Consider the following 20415-nt stretch of genomic DNA (forward strand, 5'->3'; position numbering starts at 1 on the left):
TGTATCAGTACAATGCCACAGTCTGCTCTTTCATTTAAGCCCTCATACGTCTCAATGCAATAAATGTATTCACAGGAGGTTTTAAATATGAGCTCCATAGCCCTCACCTCCCTCTTAGGATCCAGCAGGTACAGTATGATATAACTCTGCACTAGAGCTGTGAATTATATGAAGACAATTTCACCTTTTCATTTCATTTAAAAGCACTGTTGTCCACTCCCACTGGCACCGTAAAGCCTTACTGTGGCTTATACAATATCTCACATCCTGGTGTGGTGGGATTTTATCACAGACCTGCTCTGTGTGCTCACTAACCTACTGAAAACTAAAAGGCTTTTTGTTATTATAGAGCTGTTCCGGTTTGACCCCTCACAATTAATTTGTCTTGTGGTTATTTTTAGAATCTCAGTTTCATAACATATTGCTTCTGACCAAGCCAGTGGTCTCAAAACTGTGTGTGGCTGGTTGCACAAACATATGTTTAGCATATGTCGGAAGTCAGTTAGAGATTTTGCACAAATATTCCCCACACCTCAGCCTGTGTATGAACTATAAATATATATATATATAAATAATAATCAGTGAGCAATGAGAGGGGAAATATTTTTTGATCAGTTTCCATATTCATTTCTGAATTTTTGTCATAAGATGTTGGAGTAACCAGGCTGTAAGTGCAATTTTGATACTTATTATACTTTGATACTTCATACTTCTACTACAATCACACCTCCTCACAATTCAGAGCAGAATATTGCACATTTACATTTATTAGACCAATATAGCCCTAGTTACTTCATAGATTCTGACTTTTCTCACAAAAATATGACAAATAAGATGCCTTTTTTTGATTAAGATGCTCATCAGTTAAAAGTAGTTACAGATGAATGCATCAGTAATAATAATCCAATTTTATAGTATATAACACATAATATATGGATATAATAGACCATAACATTTAGAGGGCTAATTTTACTTTTGACACTTACATACTTTGACTTAAGTGACATTTTTTCTGCAGGACTTTTACCTGTAAGTGAGTACATGTATTTACAGAAGACACAGATTTTCTGCTTAAACAGGTAATTAAATTCATTGGTTTCCATGTGTTTTAGTTTAAAGAGTGTCAATTAACTAGATTTGATAGAAAATTAGTCCTACCGAATATAGTCCAGAATTATCAGTGTGCAAACCATGAATATAGAAGTCTTAGATAGATCAATTTGAGCCTCCAGGCTCCACTGGAGAGTGTTTGTGGGTATTGCACCCTGCAAATTGCAGAGAAACAATTTTCCCTCAGAAAGTCTAATCAAAACATAATTGTAAGGGGTATGCAGTTTACATTGTCTCATCATTGTTTTCTTTTGATTTAATTACTTTTATACATCAGTCTGTCCTGTTGCTAAACCAAATTCATTGTGCTGCTAAATAGATCTGGATCTGGGGATATGTTACATGCTTATAACTGCTCAGTGTGCTTATATGAATATGTGCCATATGTGTAACTGTGTGTTTAATTTGTGTGTAAACATCGTGAGCGGAGTTGCCTGAGGATGCAAAATTAATTTCAGTGTATAATGACAATAAAGTTGTATCGTAGCGCATCGTATCGTATCATTGATAATAATGGTAATAAATATTTTCATGGTAAGTCATTATTATGACATTTAAAGTTGAAGATGACTTTTTATCTCAACTTATCTTGACTTTTTGTCTCACAATTTCAACTCTTATTTCTTTTATCTCATTATTTAGGCTTTTTATTACTTTTTACGCCTAATTTCTACTTTCTATCTCATAATTGTGACTTATCATGGAAATATATATGGATTTTTTTTTATCAAGGCTTCAAGTTTTCAAAAAAAAGTTCTCTAACGGGCGGAAATGGGCTTACATAGCATCCATCGGTCCTGGGTAGAAGAACTACAGTGATAGCAACTAAGGTAAAACATAATAATTAAAGAAACCTCACACTCTATAATGAAACACAAAACATTTTTTTTCCACCAACTTTATTATACAAATTCTTTGTAAGTCACTGTCGTATCCAAGGGGATCAATGCATTGAACAATAACAAAAGGGTTGTTTTTGAAATTTATAGGCATGAAAATAAATCCATGAATTTGATTATTGGACACGGTTCCTGTCCTTACAATTTACTGTTAGTGATGCTTCACATTTCAGGTGGCCATTAACCATCCTCTCTCTAAATGAATTCATAATGGTAAAAACACACACCATATTCATTCATTTCTTTCTGATAACAAGCTTGTTTGTTTTTTTTGCTTACTTGTCTATGTATTAGATCTCAGTTGTGAAAAAGAAATAACCCCTGTAGTTTTGTAGGAGGCTATGACAATAGAAAGACAACAAAATGTTATGAGTTTGGCACTGTACAATTCATTAAATACTAACACATAATTTGTTGAATCCTCAAATTAATGCCGAAGAGATCACTCAAAATATTCTGATTGTACTAGCTATACAAAATACAATACTTGCACAAATTAGATTAACCATTTATAAAAGTGTGATGATGAGTTTCGATGGATATGGCTTGTGAGATATTACAGACTTTGCTACAGACCTTTTGTGGCTCTATTAAAAAAATCTAATACTACTGTATGTCGTCTGTCCTATTTCCCTGAAAAAGACACTGCACTCGAAGCATTCAGGTTTCCATTAGACCTCCATCTCTCTCCAACCTGTGTAATAAACATTCATCCGAACACACATACATTATGGCATCGTGGGTTTAGAGTGTACAACCCATTATAAGGTATTGGGTCAGGCTGCTGCAGTGGAGACCGTCTCCAGTCTTAATAACTTCTGGCCCGTCCCGAAACACATCTATCCCTCACCACTGTCGTCTACACATACGTTTAGAAGGCTGCAGATTTTTTCAATAGATGTTTTTTGTACCCGAGTGGAAACCTAAGTAATCACTTGAGATCAAGAATAAGGCCGATGTCTAGGCACAGTACATACAGCTGGAAAGTTGGCCATATAAGCGTCGATGACCCTGTAATCCAGGCATACTGTAAATGCCTCTCAATGAAATGGAGCTGGCATGCATCAAGAGTCAGAATGTTTTTAAAAACTTGAATTTATGACCAGATGTATGAAAAACCAACTAGTCATGAGAATGCTAGTTATCTAAAAACAATAAACACTTAAATCCCACCAAGTAAAAGAACATCACATCATAAGATAATTGTTAATAATAACCATAACAGTTATAATAATTATTAATAATAACACTCCATCATATTCATAACAACTACATGTAGCACTGTGTATAGGAAGATTGTCCGAATGAAATCTGTGTTTCTGTTTATCACTGCTTCATCTCTGTATCCTTTCACGACTGAACAAAAACCGAGCGGTAACAAGCTCCCTCTTTGATCTTCACAATTATCTCCGATTTCTCCTGATTCAAAAAATAAATAAATGAAACAACCCCCACGCTCGATACAATACCTTCCGTTGATCAGTCACACTTTCAGCCGTGCTCGTACAGAATGTAAACCTCGAGGATGTGATACAAAGTAAGTCTGTATCTGGTGCAAATATCAGGGGGGTAGATTTGTGCAAAGTTTTTTGTCTCTGTGTTTCTCTTTGAACTGTGCTTAAATTGCTCTTGTTTTTTGTACACATTAATACTTAATACATCATGACAATATCAACACAAAATCAAGAGAAAGAGATAGCATTTTATATGGACCACAGATATCACATACTACAGTATATAGGATAGGATAGCCCTTAGTATTGATAAGCGTTGTTATTGATGATGATTTTTTTTTCTCTTTTCTGTTTTTTTTTTTTTTTAACTCATACTGGCTGAAGTGCGATATGATACAGCAAGGTCTTCGTCTTGAGGATGGGCAGGGCTTCCTAACCCTCGGAGTCTCTTACGGCATTCGGAGCCATGCAGGAGGGGGCCTCGGGTGGCCCTCTTCTCCTGACTCAGAGGTTTTTCGGCTTTCTCCGAAGCCAATCCTTTGACAGAACAAAATATCACTGACTTGTATAATTTGTCACCTGGTGAGAATAAGAAAACGGTGATTGTCAGACCAGCTTCCTCTGTGGTATTTTCTTTGTATCTCCATAAATGGCTTTGAAGGACAGTTGTGTAAGTGCAACCTCTGCGTCACGATCTATTCATTTGTGCTCTGTAGAAAAACCTTTGCTCTTTCGTGCACAACCTACATTAAAGCAAGTTGCCTTCTTATTGGTAAACCGAACACATACGTCTGTTCTGTTACCTCTTGACTAGTTTTTGTCAAGATGTTTTCGTAATAACGTGACAGATGGCTCTAGATTATTTGGTAGCCCGTTGTTTTTACAGATAGGTCCTGATCTATAAATGGAAACATTAGGGAAAACTAACCCATAATCTAACATTGGTGTACACTCGTGTGGTGTAACAGTGATCAGAGTCTGAGTTCCTCTGGGGATTTGATCTAAGGTCACATGGAAATCTAGGCAACCCAGGCGTCAGATTTGTAATGTGGGTACGTCCGTTGTTTAAATCGGGCGCGGAGTCCTGCCAACAGTGTCAGGCTGCTGTGTCCCAGTCAGAAACAGCCCCCACCGCGGCGTCCGCTCATTTACATACCGTAGGAAGCGACGAAAATCAGTTCTGTCTCCCTGTGTGAGGATGAGGTTGTGTTCAGCCGAGCGTCACATCTCCAAAAAACCCTCACCAGGCACACAGACTCATCTGGTCCTTTCACCCATGAGATCCAGTTTAATAAATCATTGTCGGTGAGGGCTGACGGTCCAGCAGGTGGTTGGCTCAGTTCTCTATTAAATTCTGTGATACAATATTCCACATGGTCCCCCGTTTGATTTTCTTTCTTTTTTTTTAGTATCGTCTCGTTCCCTATCTAATATGGCTCCTGAGTACTTTTTGAAAAACATATATAAAAACAAAATTATGAACAACACTTCTGTTGGTTTTGTTTCACCCTCCCAGTCAGTCTTTCTACAAGTAATGGCACCGCTGTATATGGCAATATGGCAACTTTTCTTACAAAATATGGCTGATGTAGGCTATCACATAATTGGAACAGATACTCCCCACTTAGATTTTTAATTAAGTAATCATATTTAAGCTATTTAATTACAAGATAACACTAATTTGAATAGCCTAAACAAGTTATACTGTTACTATACTTAATACTTCTAGTTTTATGTCTTAGTTTATCTAATAGTTAAATGCAGAAGGGTGATCTATTCCCAAACCTTGGATGAGGGGTAAACTCTACATTAGGCACAGACCTCACCTCACACCGTCACCTCATTTTTACTCCCCGTCCTGATCCCCTGACTCCCTCCTCCACTTCCTGCTGACCCCCCACCTCCCCCTCCTGGTATGAAATGTAGCTGCTCAATGGTGTTCTGCCTTTTCTGCGCAAAAGCCATCCTCCTGGCGCTGTGGCCCCCTAGTGTTCCCGTTCCCATGACAACTCCCGCCCCAGGCATCTCCCCTGCCCAGCCCATGCCCCCGCTCATGTGGCCCGTCATGGCCGTGCTCCTCTCCTGCTCCCGTCCGGACGTGGGGTGAGAGTTCATCTTGATCATGTGGTGGCGGTCGAGGGAGGGCGTGGCGCAGACGTTCTGCTGGGACTGGGCCTTTTGCTGGCGGGGCAGCGTGGGGACGATCCCTCCTGGTGTGTGGGCGTATGGATCTACGACCCCCATCCTCTCCTCCAGATGGTCTGGGGACATGAGGAGCCGTTCCTGCTGCCTCTCCTCTCGCCTGTCTTGGGTCTTCCTGGTGAGGGTCTGCGTGTTGGAGTTCTTATTGGAGGCAGCCATGGCTTTGTAGTACTGGTGTTGCTGGTTCTTGGACAGCCTGGACAGGGTCCCCGTGTTGCCAGGGACGTCACCCATATTGAGCAGCTGGTCGGTGGACTTGACTTTCCTCGCAGGCTTGGAGAGAGTGTCGTAATTGGGGTTGTACTGCGGCTCAGGGGGGTCCAGAGGGTAAGGATTTGGGGTGGGTGAAGCAGGCATGCCAGAAGGTGGCGGTGGGATCCAGGGACGGGCTGCGTGCCTCGGGAGGGTTCCTCTTCCACTGAGGGTGTAGTCTCCACCCCAGTGGAGGTGATGCTGAGAGGACTGGAGGGCCGGCTGGGCTGTGTGAGGCCGGCGCTTGGTGGTGCAGTAACCAGACGAGTACTCATCAAGACCTTTTTCTGGAAGCCAAACAGAATTTCTCTGAATTGTTTATCACCACAGTAAATAGCCTCAGCACATTATGACGCATCCTGCACTTTATGCCATAGTGTCAAGAGTGTCACCATGCATCAGCACTGAAAAATGAAATGAGGCAGCTGCAGAAACAGAGCCGTAAGAGGAGCGAGGGGCAGACAGACTGTCCTCATTTCGAAATGAAGGTACTCACCGAGGCGTTTGAGCGAGGAGTATCTGTTGAGCTCCGGCTTGGTGGCGCTCTCATAGGAGGGCGGCAGCTGAGCCAGGTTGTGCAGGGAGTGGTGGAAGGAAGGCTGGGATTTGGTGTTGTTGTGTTTACTGGAGAGCAGGGTGCCTCCAGCTGCCAGCTGAGCATTGTTCATCCGAGGGGTGCGCTCTACAGAGACCACAGGGAGAAAACGACTGTGTGTTAAATGAGATTTGCTCCTCTGGATATTGCGCGCCGCATGTAGCGGTGTGTGAATCTGCCAGCATTCACTGGAACACACAGACTTTAACTTCCTTTCAACACCAACACAAGCGACCGCAGCTCTGATAATCATCATTATTGTTGGGATGAATGAGACTACTTTTGAGCTTAAAACTGAACGAAGTAAATGAAGCATTGTGGTGATTACATGTAATTTACATAGGAGGCCGGCTCTCACCAGCTGCCTTACCGATAGTTGCAGTGTGTTTGGGGCTGGTGCCCGACGAGTGGATGAAATTGTGTTGCAGATTGCCCACTGCAAGTCAAAAGAAGACAAGGTAATCAGCTCAAAATGGATGTCAGACAGCAGTGCCTGCATAAAAAGATCATGGTAGCAACAGACATTTATGTATCTGCATCACATCAGTTCAAATGCACAGAGCTTCTCAGCATCATCATGTAAAACACACATATTTTAAAAGCACTAAACTCCAGATTCCTGTACATTTAACTACTTGAATCTCGAAGTCTGACTGTGTATTATCACACAAAATTAAAGATTTAAGATTGTGCACACCACCATTGAGGAGTCTTGTTTCCATAATGATTACAAAGATATCTCGGTGGTGAGACAAAAGAAATAAAAACCTGCATTCACATCAAGACGTGACTAACACAACGCGCCTCAGCTTACAGAGGACGCAATTACAAAAGCTCTGATTGTGCCTCTGATTGTGCTATTCATCGGTGCAGTAAAAGCCCTACACCCTCACATCTGTTGTCCTTGCTGGGCAGTCCTGGGGCATAAAGATTTTTTGGAGGTCTCCCCAGTGTCCCCGTTCCGTCCCCTACAGTCAGAGCCACGCTGTTGTTTCTCTCGTCCTGCTGGACTGGGCTCGACTGGTGCCGCAACATGTCAACCAGGGCTCTAATGATATAATGAACAGGAGCAAAAAGAAAAAAAACACCAAATAAAATTGAAAATCATATTAATGAAACATGAGGTAATGCTTATTGGTCTATGTTTTTAGGTCTGGCACTAAGGTCTGTTTATATTTGGCATAAATATTGTGATTTTGTTATATCACTGTATTTGATTTGTAACAGATCAACCATATTCAGTGAGGAAGAAAGATTGATGTGATGCAATTTATCAAGCATCCATCTTATATTTTGACAGAAATATACTATATTCAAATTGTGTAGGAATCAGCCAAAGCCTTTTTCCCAACCACTTGCCAATTGTTTGCATATAAATTTGTGAATAATAATGAAAAACAATACATTATCAATCATTAGCATTCTTTAAGGGATCAACCAACGCTCAGCGACGGTCTACAAACATCATCCTCCACGACTGGAGCACAAGATAGTAAAAATGTGACCTGTACAAAAATCAAAATGTAAATCTTTACTGCCAGGATTACGGGCCATATATGAGCTAAAGAGCCCAGGGGAATCCAAACAACCGTGAATTCTGCAGCAGCCACTTGATGAAGATCAAATATGTTTCAGCTGATGACTAACAACAGTATTCTGAGCCCAGAATGATAAATCTGGGCCATTTATGGAGTCCTGAAAACCTAATTTCATACATACAGTGAACAATCCAGCTGTGAGGAAAGAAAAGAAAAGAAAATCCAAAGTCTTACCTGGGCATGTTGAGGTCCCTTTGGTTGGCTTCCTGTTGCACCTTGTTGAAGACCACCTTGATGCCCACAGCGACAGCCACCATGAACACAATCACACCTCCGATGACGAAGCCGGTGTTGTGGCTCTGCTGCTTCAGTGGATCGAAGTCTGGGTCAGGACCTAATTCCTCTGGTAACAATATGGAGTCTGTCTGTGGTTTGGCCCAGTCTGGAGAGTCATAGTTTTTACAGCTTTCTTGCTCCAGTTGCCGGCTTCGCTCAGGGCAGCAGAAGCGGTAGTGGCACGTTCCACAGCAAAAGACGAAGGTGTCCTTGGAGCAGTTGAAAGCGCTGTCAAAGTGTCCCATTACGTCATAATAACCCCGACATACATCCATCCATATATCCATCATGCGGGGTCGAATGGGCGCCACCTGGGCAGCGCCTAAGGGAGGTGCGAGGGCCTCGGATGAGGTCACATTCTTGGGGAACATGACCTGGGGAAGGGGTCTTGGAGGCGTCTCTAGAACTCCCTCTGAGGTTTCTGGAAGTTTTTCAGGGGTTTTGGTCCTGCTTTGGAGAGCAGCTGGCCTGATATTGGCCTGCATGGCGAGGAGCAGGAGAGAGGTGCCAGGGGCAGTCTTGGGCTCCTCGGTGATCGGTCTCCCTGAGCGGTCTAAGTGCTGAGGAGGGGGCGATGGAGAGGTCTCCACGACAGTGGTAAGTGGGGCAGTAAGGAGGGAGAGCAGGGAGACAGCGAGGACTCGGAGATTGGTGGTGGGCGTCATTTTTACATGACTAAGAGATCTATTTTCTGTTGTTGAGTCAATGCAGTTGCACTATGTATCCGCTTTTGCAGTTTAACCCACTAAAACGGCATGTGAAATATTCAAGTAGCATGTACAACCTACTGGATATTGATGATGTATCAGTAGTTTCATTCAGTAATGCAGGATGATGAAATCTGAAGCCTGTTTTTGTGTCTTGTAATAATAGAAAAGGTCAGGAACAATAACTATGAAAAGGACTAACGCTATCAAGATCACTTGGTAGGTTTCAATAATTGCTGATAATGTTGTTCAAATGGTTTTAATTTGCTGCTAGAAAGGAACTCTGCATTCGTAATGACTTCATCTTTTGCCCTCCGAAAACACCTCTCCAGTCTGGAACACTAAAATGGATGCATCTTTGTAAAAAGGACAAACTGAGAACGACAATCTTCATGCTTTTATTCCTCAGTGCCTTGTTCTACATGTCCCACTGAACAAAAGAACAAATCTGACGTGCTGCTGGGGGGAATAATTTTCTCTAACCACTCATAAAATTAGTAGCAAGTACGTTTTAATAAAATATGGCAGTACTGTACATTCCTGTGCTGATCATGGCACTTGGACAGTAGTGTATGGCCTGTGTTTTGTCAAATGTAAACACTTTTGTCTGTTTTGTTCACTCCCGGCACTACATACATTCAGAATTGGCACTTATTTAAGCTGCAAGCGATTCTTTTCTGGAAAAATGTATGAAATCTATAATTCATTTCTTGTATTTGGCGTTTTCTGGCAATGTAAACAATCACGGATGAACACCGTCTGTTAATGATGCCTAGTCTCTATGGAGCATCTCTCCATGTTAACGTGTTCTAGGCTCATCTATAGATACACCACGCACTTTGTCTCAATCTCCGCTATGGTTGGATTAATGTGCATCAGTACTCGCCTGGCACGGACTGTTACTGTGATTGGGCCGGGGGGTGATAATGAGGGAGGCTCGGCTTAGGTGCTAGAAGACTGTAACAGCTGAATATTAGGAGTAAGCATAAAGCGAGGAAGCGGCTCCCAGCCTGTAAAACACATCTCAAAACGACGCAAACGTCACCGATTTTAAAAGCTTTTGCATTCAGGCCGTGTCATTCAACTGTATCACTAATTAGACGTGAACTGAATGGCGCGCTGCCTCTCCATGTGACATGTCTCTCTCTCGAAGTGAAATTATTCCTGATCTGTCTCCGAGGTTCAAAGAATATCACTTTTGTGGAGAAATATGTAAATGTGTGAAGTTATTGTGTTGGAGGTGTTGGCAATAATAGACAGAAGCAGATCTGTCTCCCACAGAAATTATAATTATATGTAATTATCAAAACGTCCCTATCTGTGGCGGAGAATGTAGGCACAGATGGGGGAGACAGAATGCTGAAATCACCGAGGGCTCCACTTGTTTCAGTTACATGCTCCTCTGACCTTCTGACCTCCGCTTGATTTTCAGAATTGTCTTCAGGTTTACGCGCCGGCAAACCTCGGGACAGGTCGGCCGAGCGTCCGCTGCAACACAGACGAGAGGCATGGTTAGAAGAGAAGCTCTCCTCCTCACTTATTGACACACATTCTGCCTGCACGCAACACTGTCGCTTTCATTAATTGCACTGCGAGTGTGTGTGTGTGTGTGTGTGTGTGTGTGTGTGTGTGTGTGTGTGTGTTAGTGTGCCTGTTTGGTTGCAGGAGGAACGCGCTCCTGAAAAGCCAGAGAAAGAGAGAAAGGGATAAATGCAGGGTAGGGATTTAAATGAGCAAAGAGATTGTGGCGAGCGGGAAGAGCCAGAGGTATAGATGCAGAGACGACCATGAGTGGGAGGGCGGTGTGTGGGTGGCACAGAATCAAGTACATTTCTCCCAGCACTTACCAATACAACACAGCACATCACACAAACAGATCTGCAAATACAGTCAATGCCACACACACAAGAGGAGTGCTGATCAAGACTGGAGATCAGCTGCTGTTAGGAGAGTTAAAGGTGGAGGATTTTGGAGCTGTGAAGAGGCTTTGTGCATGTGAGGGCAAATTCTGTCAACCTCCTCATAGTCTTCCTCTCCTTTATTCCCTTTTGCTCCCCTCCTTCTCCTCTTTCTCCCTCGTTCTGCCTTTCTCTCTTTCTCAGATTCTGTGCGTGGGTTGAGGCAGCTAACTCTCTCAGAATAGCACTGCAGCTCTGTCTGTGTGTGAGTGAAAGAGGCAGTGAAAGAGAAGGGAGGCAGAATCCAATCTACACCCATTAGCCAGACCAGATTTCAAAGTCACATCTGCCCCGTCTCTTGCTCGACAAGATGACACCGATGCCTTCCATTACCATATTTTCTGCTCCGGCTCCATTCACTTCATGACTCAGGGGGCTCTCTCTGGCCAAAATATCCAAACCACTCCCAGATAAAGCTGCAAATGCAGCTTGAAAAATTTCAAATGAGTCTCCTAAAAGCATGAAGTCTCATATGACATCTTTCCAGAGGCAACTGTTTTCCTGAAGGCATCTCTACATGGTGCTGCTGAAGCAATGCAGTAGAGAAGGGAGAGAGAGAGAGAGAGAGAGAGCGAGGAGGAGGAGGAGGATGGGAACCAAAGGGTGAAGGGCACACATTCAGAGCTGTGGAGATGCATCCCTGAGGTCCACGGCCACTGGAGGGAGAACAAAAACCGTTTGCACGCATCCCCGGCTATCGCAAGCAACTGTGCCAAAGCAAAAAGAAAAATGAACCAAACGTCGCCCTTACTTTCATCGCAGGATGCCACTGACCAGCTGTGCAGACGGCTGGGCATGCAACAATCTCAACAGGTGTTTGTTGGAAATGAAACAAAATGGCTTCTTTCTTTCTTTCTCTCTTTTTTTTTTTTTTTTTTTTGTTCTGGAGAGAAAAAAAAAAGCTGGTGCAGAAAAAGCGCGCTGCGATGTGAATCAATGAGGGAGGGAAGAAAAATCCTTAACAGAAGTCATGTTGATGCAAAAGACGCTTAATTAAAAGCGGCGGAGCAGCTTCTCGGTCTCATCTGTCAAATAGTTGCTGCGCAATGACTCCGCATCAGCCGAGCGACGTGGACACCGACTGTCCACACGCACACATCCATCCTTCATTAGGTTAATAAGTTGCAACTTGCAATGAACAGGCATGCGGGTTATGGACATGACTTGCATGTATCAGTAGGCTTAAAAAGTGCGTGGGTGTATCCGTGCCGGTGCGTGCGTGCAGTCCGACTGGATGTGTGTCTTAATCCCAACATGTTCTTAATGTCGCAGTGTGCTGCCAGTTATCCATAAAGTGTTTAAGTGATTAAAAACAACATGTCTGCCCAGCGTGAAGCCTCTGTATGTGCGTGTGTGTGCGTTTTCTGTTGCGCAGCTTTCATCCAAATGTTTTGTTTGACAGCCTCCCGCACAGCTGATGCATCTAAACTCGTTTTTTGTTTTTTTTCCCCCGCACACACACACACACGAACACAAACACACGCAATGAAGATATGAAACCTGTAATTGAGTGAGCGGTGTGGCGGCGGTGAAAGGTGCATAATGTCGTGTCTTACCTGTGCGTTGCTCTGGGGTTTGATGCTGGAGAGCAGCGCTTGGAGAGCCTGCGCACTGTTATCTCCGCGTCTCTCAGATGGCAGCCTGTTATTGTAGCGAGAGGCTGATCAGGACACGGTGAACTGTTGCCGCACTTTTTTTTTTGTTTTTTAAATGTTTTTCTCTACGAGCGCCGCAGATCTCGCTCGGTCTCCGTGCGTCTCCATCGGGCTGCTGTTAATCCATTCTCACGGCGAGCAGAAAAAAAAAGGAAAGAGAGAAAAAAAAAACGCGAGCGGGAAAGTGTGAGAGAGGAGAGAGTCGGTGCCAGACGAGATGTTCTGAGATTTTTTTTCCCTGATACATGTGACAAGGCGATTCACCTATAGTACACTACACTGGAAAATTCCGTTTGTTGTGCAGCGCAAGTTACAGCGCAACTATCCAAGAGATGCGAGAAAGGGAAAAAAAAAAATCAACCCCCCCCCCCCTATCTAACTTTTCTCCATCTAGAGCTGACTGAGGCTGGCTCCCTTCATAATTTCCAAGAGAGATAGGTTACACCGCCTAACTGCGACTGGCCTCACGGAGGTCCGCCGGTGGGGGAGCGCTGTGATTGGTCGCTCAGACTGGTGCTGATGAGACTCTCAACTCCGCGCTGCTCGGGCGCTGACGGTCATTAGGCCCATTCAACTGGTGGCGTTCATCTTTATTCCCCTCCATTTCATCCCCCCTCTCTAATTCAATGACCCTGCTGGCCTACATTTGACTGGTTCTGACGGAAACAATGATCTCATTCAGGGGTTCCTCCTTCAAGAAAGTCAAAAACAAGGCAAGAGAGGATGGGGGGGGGGTCAAAACGTAGAGAAAATACAAATTTAAGCTCATTTAAATTCAGCGGAAGACCTCCGAGATCCAAAGTGTGTGTGTGTTTGCGTGTGTGCGTGTGCGTGCGTGTTTTCCTTTCTTTCTTTGTGTGTGTGTATGTGTGTGTGAGAGAGAGAGAAAAAGAGAGACACGGTTGCCACAGCAACTGTGTCATTATGTTGGTGGCAATTATGAAAGCGATGAAAACGGGGAAGGGGAGAGGATTGGCGCAAAAGCTTTAACACTGGAGCGTGAACGAAACTGTCAATTAGACCCAGATCTGCATTGGCAATTCAGACGTGTCTTTAAGTTGAGGACGAGCAGGGACAGTCAGACATGCGGGAAACGTAAAGTGAGACCAAGTCACACACAGTTAACTGCAGCACATGAATGAAGCCGGATTTAGGTTTTTTTTTTTTTTTTTTCTCTCAGTCGGTTTCAACAGAGGACTGTGCTGCATGAATCGGAGTGAGTGATCACACGTTGGAGCTCGGGGATGAATCATGAGTGAACACTGTATGTGGCACAGGAAAACAAGCGTGCTCTCCCTTTTTACACCTGACCCACATCAGACCAGATCCACATGAATCAACACAGGAAGTGTCAGAGTGTTTGCTGGAACAAACTGAGGAGGATGCATGGAGGTGAAAAGCAGCTGGAAGGAGCTAAGCGCCTCCAAAACGCGGCTTGGGGAAGGTGTGAAGGTTTATGCGGAGCCCCAGGTGTCTGAGACGGGCCTGATAATTACCTGCATGGCAGGCTGCTATTTCTACACAGGTGGGTGGGCTGCTGCATGTCTGCAGCAGAGGCTGGTGGAGCCCTTCATTAGATGGTCCAGTGACGCTCTACCGGGTGCACTTTCCCTCACTGGTTTGCTGGGGTGGATGCAATTACCGATTTCCTCATAATGGTTATTCCATCACTGCAGAACAGGAGACCACTATAAACAAAATGAAGTGCTATTATACGCCACTGAACAGTAAAAGCTTCACCTTAGTATCGCAGCAGCTAAACTGGTACACACACCTACATTTTTACCTCAATAAACAATTATGCATGCAAAAAAAAAGACAAGCGTGACTCATTTTTATTTCACTTCTCGTATTTCAATGTTTTATTAATTTAAATAATTTAAAATGGACACAAAATGTCCAGCCAACAGTCTGCACAATGACAGGAGTTTCAGAGGCACCTTTTCCATCCAATTTAACACAGTGCATCAGATGTGTTTCCTTGGGAAATGTAGGCCCCGCATGCATTTAGTACAGAGAGAAAACCTGCCCAGGAAACCTCCCCAGTGCAACGGGTCGGGAGACGAGTTCTATCAAACGTGGAAGTTTTTCCTGCAGACGTCTTCTCAGGTACCCACATGGCTGGTCGGACAGCTGGGTATGTGAGAGCACACGCTGCTTTGCATGGGAGCAGGGGTAGTTTCAACGAGTCACACCACTGTATGCTTAATACAGAGAATAAATTATTCATTTTTTATAGTCTGGCAGCCTACCCTGTTCCCTTAAAGCCACTGATCTAGGTCTTCACACACAACCACAAGACAGCTGAATATGAACATGTCGATTATAAACAACTTTTGAAAATACTGGACAGTGAAACTATTTTAGAAAAACTTAAAAACGAGTTGAGATTCCATGAAGAACATAACAGACCTACCTCTTATACTCCACTGCTAACTCTTTCCATACCTTTACTTCATTCAGGTCACAATATGAAAAATACAATTTTAAAAGATGTTACTATTTTGCGCGACACTGACAACATTTCTCTCCCAATAGTGAACCCACCGATGTCTTGCATAATCTTTTTAGAAACTTCTACCATTATTTCCTTCGAGCTCAATTTTGAAAATTTCATTTTAATTAAATCAGCATCCTGGTTTACACTCATGAGTGAGCCTGGCTGAGCAGTACACAGTACCATCACAGCAGCATTTACCAAGAAACACTTTAAAAAGAGCTGAGACTGTAGCAGTGAAGTCTCGGTGATGGACAGACATTAGAGGCCATGTTTTGCACAGTGAAATCCATTCCCTGTATCATTCATTCACGCTAGGCTGAGGGCAAAATACAACAGATGGCATGATTTCCGCAGTGACGGTATCCTCTTTCCTTTAAAATCGGAACAGATATTTCTCATTGTGTCTTTAGGTATGGAAATAATTAACAAAACCTGTAATGCCAACAGGACAAAGTGGTGGCAAGACAGAAGGTAAAGTATGAATACCAAGTGGACAGTCTGGATAGGTGGTAGAAAGAGTCAGAAAAAAAGGAAAAAAAAAACATCGTCAGCACACTTCAATATTTATATATACACACTCTCGCGCTCACACACGTACGCACACACACTGAGAATGTTGCTGAGGTATTAAAGTCGCCTCAATGCACGCTTTTTATCTGCTTTCTTTTTCCCTGCTACATTATTAGAGCTACTACTACTGTTGCTATTGCTGCTGGTGGTACTGGCTCCATTAGCTCCATTACCCAGAGCTGCTGGCACAGCTGCTGCACTGGGTCCCGCTCTCTTCGTGGGGTCACCTGCGTGCTTCTTCGGCTGTGGGCCGTCATTAGGGTCCTGAGGTGCCCCAGAGGTCCCGCCCATGGCGTGGATCTCTGTGAGCAGACGAGCTCGGGACTCATATTCTGCATAGTCCTCTAACAGCAACCGGCCAGCTTCTTCGTTCAGTGCCGACTCTGGATTCGGATGGATGAGAAGACACTTGATCGTCTGCGGGGAAATAAAGGAGATATGTAAAAACAGCGGAGGCAACACAGGCTGACACTCAGAGCATCAAAGACTGATGGTCCCTCTTACAAGTAAGACGTGTCGGAGGCCGAGTTCTGCCTTCCAGTCCCTCTTCAACACGTTGACACAGATCTCTCCCTTGTGGCCCACATTGGGGTGAAATATCTTGGTCAGGAAATACCCCTTGGGTGGAACCGCAGGGAAGTCCTTCCCGAGGACCAGACGCATTCGGAAAACGCCACCAGCAAACGGAGTTCCCTCTGTCAAAGCATAAAGAATTCATTTCATCAACTCTGCCAAACTTGCTCCATGAAAAGAAAGAGGGTCATAGAGCGGCAACTGAGTCAACTTACAAAAACAGAAAATGTTACATCCAAGTCAGCCATGGATCAGTGAGTTCAAACTTCTGCCTTTGTCAGAATCCATATGGGTTTATGAAGAAAACTGTCACATACAGTCTAATGTATATATTAACTTAAATTTACTGTATTGCAACATGAAATATGTTAATTTTGGATGCAGTTTGTTTGCAAATAAAGCACGCTACCAATACTAGTGTCCGACCTAATAAATCAAAGTGATGCACAGAAGTTGGTCTGTGGAGGAGTTAATGAAATGTGGAGAAGTGTCTGGCTCTTCAAGGCCTACTTAACCATAACAAGGCCTGAAGCAATGAGCTCACAGTGACAGGATATCATGGACATTGTTTGCTGTGTGGTTTAAGTGGGTTATGTGTCTCGCATGTAATCAGCAACATGTACAAAATCCAGGAATAGAGCCTATATGTATTGATATGTTAATTTTCAAGGAGCCATGGAAAGAACTGTTTCTATGCATTATTGGAAGTCTTAAGGAGTTTATAATGAGTAAATGATGTAATGATGGTAGTTTCATCAAGCTGGTGGCAGAACTTAACATTTAAGCACCAGCTACCTAAACACAGTGGAACAGACAAGCCATCATAGGCAGGCGAGGTAAACAGGCGAGGGCTGTTATTACCGAAGGATAATGTTAAAAGGTTTGTCATTGAGTGAAATCGCTCTTCGCCGCCGAATAGTTATCAACCTATTAAAGCCTTTATACTGAATGTGTAGTGGCGGTATGACACAGGCACAACATTAAATCAGTTACAAGTAGGAGTACACAAGAAACCATAAGATCAACGTGAGCAATTAATCCACAGTTGGCATTATAAAAGGCAAGAAGTGCATAGGATATTATTTTCTCAAGAGTGGATGTGATACAATTATGGAGCATGCCAACTTATCTTTATTTATCTAATTTTTTAAAGTTGACCTTTGATGCCATGGGAGTGTATGGTCTACTCATAGATCATGTGTTTTTTTCCCCTAATGGTTTGCATGCCCAATCAATAAAATGTCAAAATACATGATCTGTACTGACCTTTCAGTAATTCCACTTAACCTAGGTTTCAGACGTTTTAATGGACAAGTGAGACAATATAATAAGAAAACTGTCTCGTGGACGGACAGAAACAGTGAAAGACACGTCTGTGTAAGATTCTAAAAAAGGTTACATTTTAAGTGTCTGAGTTATCATGCGGCCATTTCTTACTTCACACACAGCGAGGTGCAGACCAGTGTGAGCTTCAATGCAAAATACAAACATTAGTAGCATGATATGTTTTCATTTTAAAATGTCTTATCATTGGATGACACCACATTGCTATCCTTACCAGGTCCTTCGATGGCTGTATGCAGTTCTGTTATGTCTTCCTCACTGGGGTAAATCTTGATACCCTCAGGCGGGTCCGCTGCTAAAGCTGAAACCTCTTTGTAGACCAAGCGAAGAACATGAGGAGGTAAATTCTCCACATTGGAGTTCTGTGAAAGAGACAAAGATGATTTAGCCAACTGTGGTGTGCAAACATAATCCTACAAAAAGGGAAGATCTCAAAGTCGGGTATTTTGACAAATACTGAGAAATGGTCTCATTGAAAACTGTATGTAGTATATATTGATAATGGCCCACAACTACTTACAAAAAAATAAAACTTTTTTGGTTGTGATTTTCATACACCATAATATCTCATGCGACTGCCAAAAATAAATACCATACTGGCAAGTGTTATGGTCTTATTTCCTTGTAATACGCAAACTCTTTTGCAACTTAATTTTGAATTTGGCTACACAAATGCCAATTAAAGTTTTGAAATGTACTTGTATCAGCTACTTTAAGCCATATTGGGGCATTTAGTCACGGCACACCTTATTTTAATGCCTTAAACGCTTAAGTTATTATAAATAAAATACAATGCGGACACACACATAGCTCAATTTCTTACATAAATACAGGCATAAGGTAAATCCAGCTCCAACATTAATTTAGACTCTTCATCTTTTCTTGTTTCAAACAAGTTTCAACTCAATTGTTTATGTAACTGCTAAGTTTATCCAGCATCAACACAATCACGAAAGCCAGGTAATATTAACCTTAACATTATCATAATGGTACTGCCATTGTGATCGGTTATCAGCCGATCAATCGATAGAGAACTTTAGCGTTACGTTAGCACTCATTACTATTGAGGTTAGCTACTAGCCTAGCCTCAATTTGATATCGTTTATGTAAAAGCTGCTTGGTGGTCTCATAATGTGTGATACAGTACCTACTTATGACCAGTTCATTGATTAAATTACGCAAATGTAAATGAGGGTTTTTAATTGACCTCAGAGACAATTAGACACACAAAACGGATTAAAAGCTCGACCGCTGGCGACGGCTAAACATCGAATCAAGCTAGCAGCTACCTCTGTTAGCCGTTAGCAATAAGCTCGGTCATCCGACTTACCATCTTCAAAAAGAGTTCTGCTGAGGCGGCGTGTGTCCGGCTGGCGTCAGATATAAAGAGACTGTTTGGTTATGATTGGAAAAAAAACAATCTTTGATGAAAACTTAGCCGGGTCTCACTGGTTACTGTTCTTTTCTTCTTTTCGTTGACACAGGAACAAAAATACGATCCTCAGTTTAACCTATTACCACAGACCAATGGGCATCTTAGTGACATGATACGTCAGAAACAGTGAGCCAATCACGGCGCAGTGTTATCGTTTCGTCACAGTCGGCAGTCCAATCAGCCACACAGAATCGAAAATATGACTGATGCGAGTCAGCTATTGGTCCGTTTAAAAAACTCACATCCCCCTCTGAACAATACTGTGAAGACACAGCTGTTAAAGGCAATAAAACTCTTGGTAACTAGAAACATTCAGCTTATATCACGATGGTGTTCTTGTTTTAAAATGCCAAAATGTTTTAAACCTCCACAGACTGTTGTTGAACGTCATATACCATAAAAACCTAGGCTCCTTAAAGCAGTACCATATCTTTGTTTCAAAAAAATGTTTATACTTATGGTAATAGCTGGCCTCTTTCACAACCTACTCTCCAATTTAGTTTAGTTTAGTTTAGTTAAGTTGGCATTACAAGAATAAGTTGATATAATCATCACACACAACAAAAAAGTCAAGTATACAACAATAATGTCTTAAAAATGATTTCCATTGTAGACTGTACCTATAACCCGGTTAAAAACAACATATCTCTGTTTAAAGGTGCACTATGTAGTTTTGGGGGATACATTTTTAATCATCATCAATAATCATTGACTGATTTTTCAAAGCCTAAACAAACTAGATAATCAAACTCTTCGTTACAAACACAACTTTTTAGCTTCAAACAGTGTTCTGGGGACCTTATTTTTCTCTGAGAACAGCTAGTTTATTAACTTATGGGAAAAAAATATATATTTCTGAGTTTGTATAATTATCTCATTGATATTTAAAATGATAAATTGTGTTTGAATTTCTTCTCCAAAACTACAAAGTGCCCCTTTAACTCTCTGATTTGTTCTCACAGCAGCAGGAATACACAACCATGAATCAGTGAGATTTTTAAAGAATATCCAGTTTTGATTGAACATGATTTAAGATACTAGCTTATATAACTCACAAGCAAGGTAATTAACCAAAGTGAGCTAAAACAACTATGGGGGTAATTATTATATGCAATTGTCCTCCTTGGTCATATCTGTGAGCAAAAGGTAAATAGTGTATAGTGTATATAGTCTTATCATTTTGTATTATCATTATTATTATTATTACTTTTTTCACTTTATCTTTATATCATGCTTGTTCTGTTCTATATTTTTATCTATAACACTTTAATTTCCCTGCTGAGGGAT

The 20415-nt window shown here is 42.3% G+C and overlaps 2 protein-coding genes across 4 annotated transcripts; both read right to left on the reverse strand.

The window, feature by feature from the left end:
• Window positions 1-4907: 4907 nt before the first annotated feature.
• On the reverse strand, window positions 4908-14397 carry shisa7a (shisa family member 7a). Of its 3 annotated transcripts, none has more exons than XM_084357871.1 (6): window positions 14203-14397; window positions 8285-10581; window positions 7406-7560; window positions 6883-6948; window positions 6414-6599; window positions 4908-6204 (listed from the first exon to the last, which is right to left on the reverse strand). In XM_084357871.1, exons 2-6 carry the CDS (start codon window positions 9049-9051, stop codon window positions 5291-5293), a joined length of 2088 nt encoding a protein of 695 aa, XP_084213997.1. In that variant the 5' UTR covers window positions 9052-10581; window positions 14203-14397; the 3' UTR covers window positions 4908-5290. The 3 variants fall into 3 exon arrangements, with proteins under 3 accessions (XP_084213997.1, XP_084213995.1, XP_084213996.1); XM_084357869.1 differs by lacking the exon at window positions 14203-14397 and adding an exon at window positions 12608-13282; XM_084357870.1 differs by lacking the exon at window positions 14203-14397 and adding an exon at window positions 11803-12261.
• A 907-nt stretch (window positions 14398-15304) lies between these two features.
• On the reverse strand, window positions 15305-19227 carry ube2s (ubiquitin-conjugating enzyme E2S). Its single transcript, XM_084357872.1, has 4 exons — window positions 19024-19227; window positions 17908-18055; window positions 16281-16471; window positions 15305-16193 (listed from the first exon to the last, which is right to left on the reverse strand). The coding sequence occupies exons 1-4, from the start codon at window positions 19024-19026 to the stop codon at window positions 15834-15836; spliced, it is 702 nt and encodes a 233-aa protein (XP_084213998.1). The 5' UTR covers window positions 19027-19227; the 3' UTR covers window positions 15305-15833.
• Window positions 19228-20415: the final 1188 nt, after the last annotated feature.

This window comes from Pagrus pagrus, assembly GCF_965226575.1.
Source record: "Pagrus pagrus genome assembly, chromosome: 7".
Classification (NCBI taxonomy): domain Eukaryota; kingdom Metazoa; phylum Chordata; class Actinopteri; order Spariformes; family Sparidae; genus Pagrus; species Pagrus pagrus.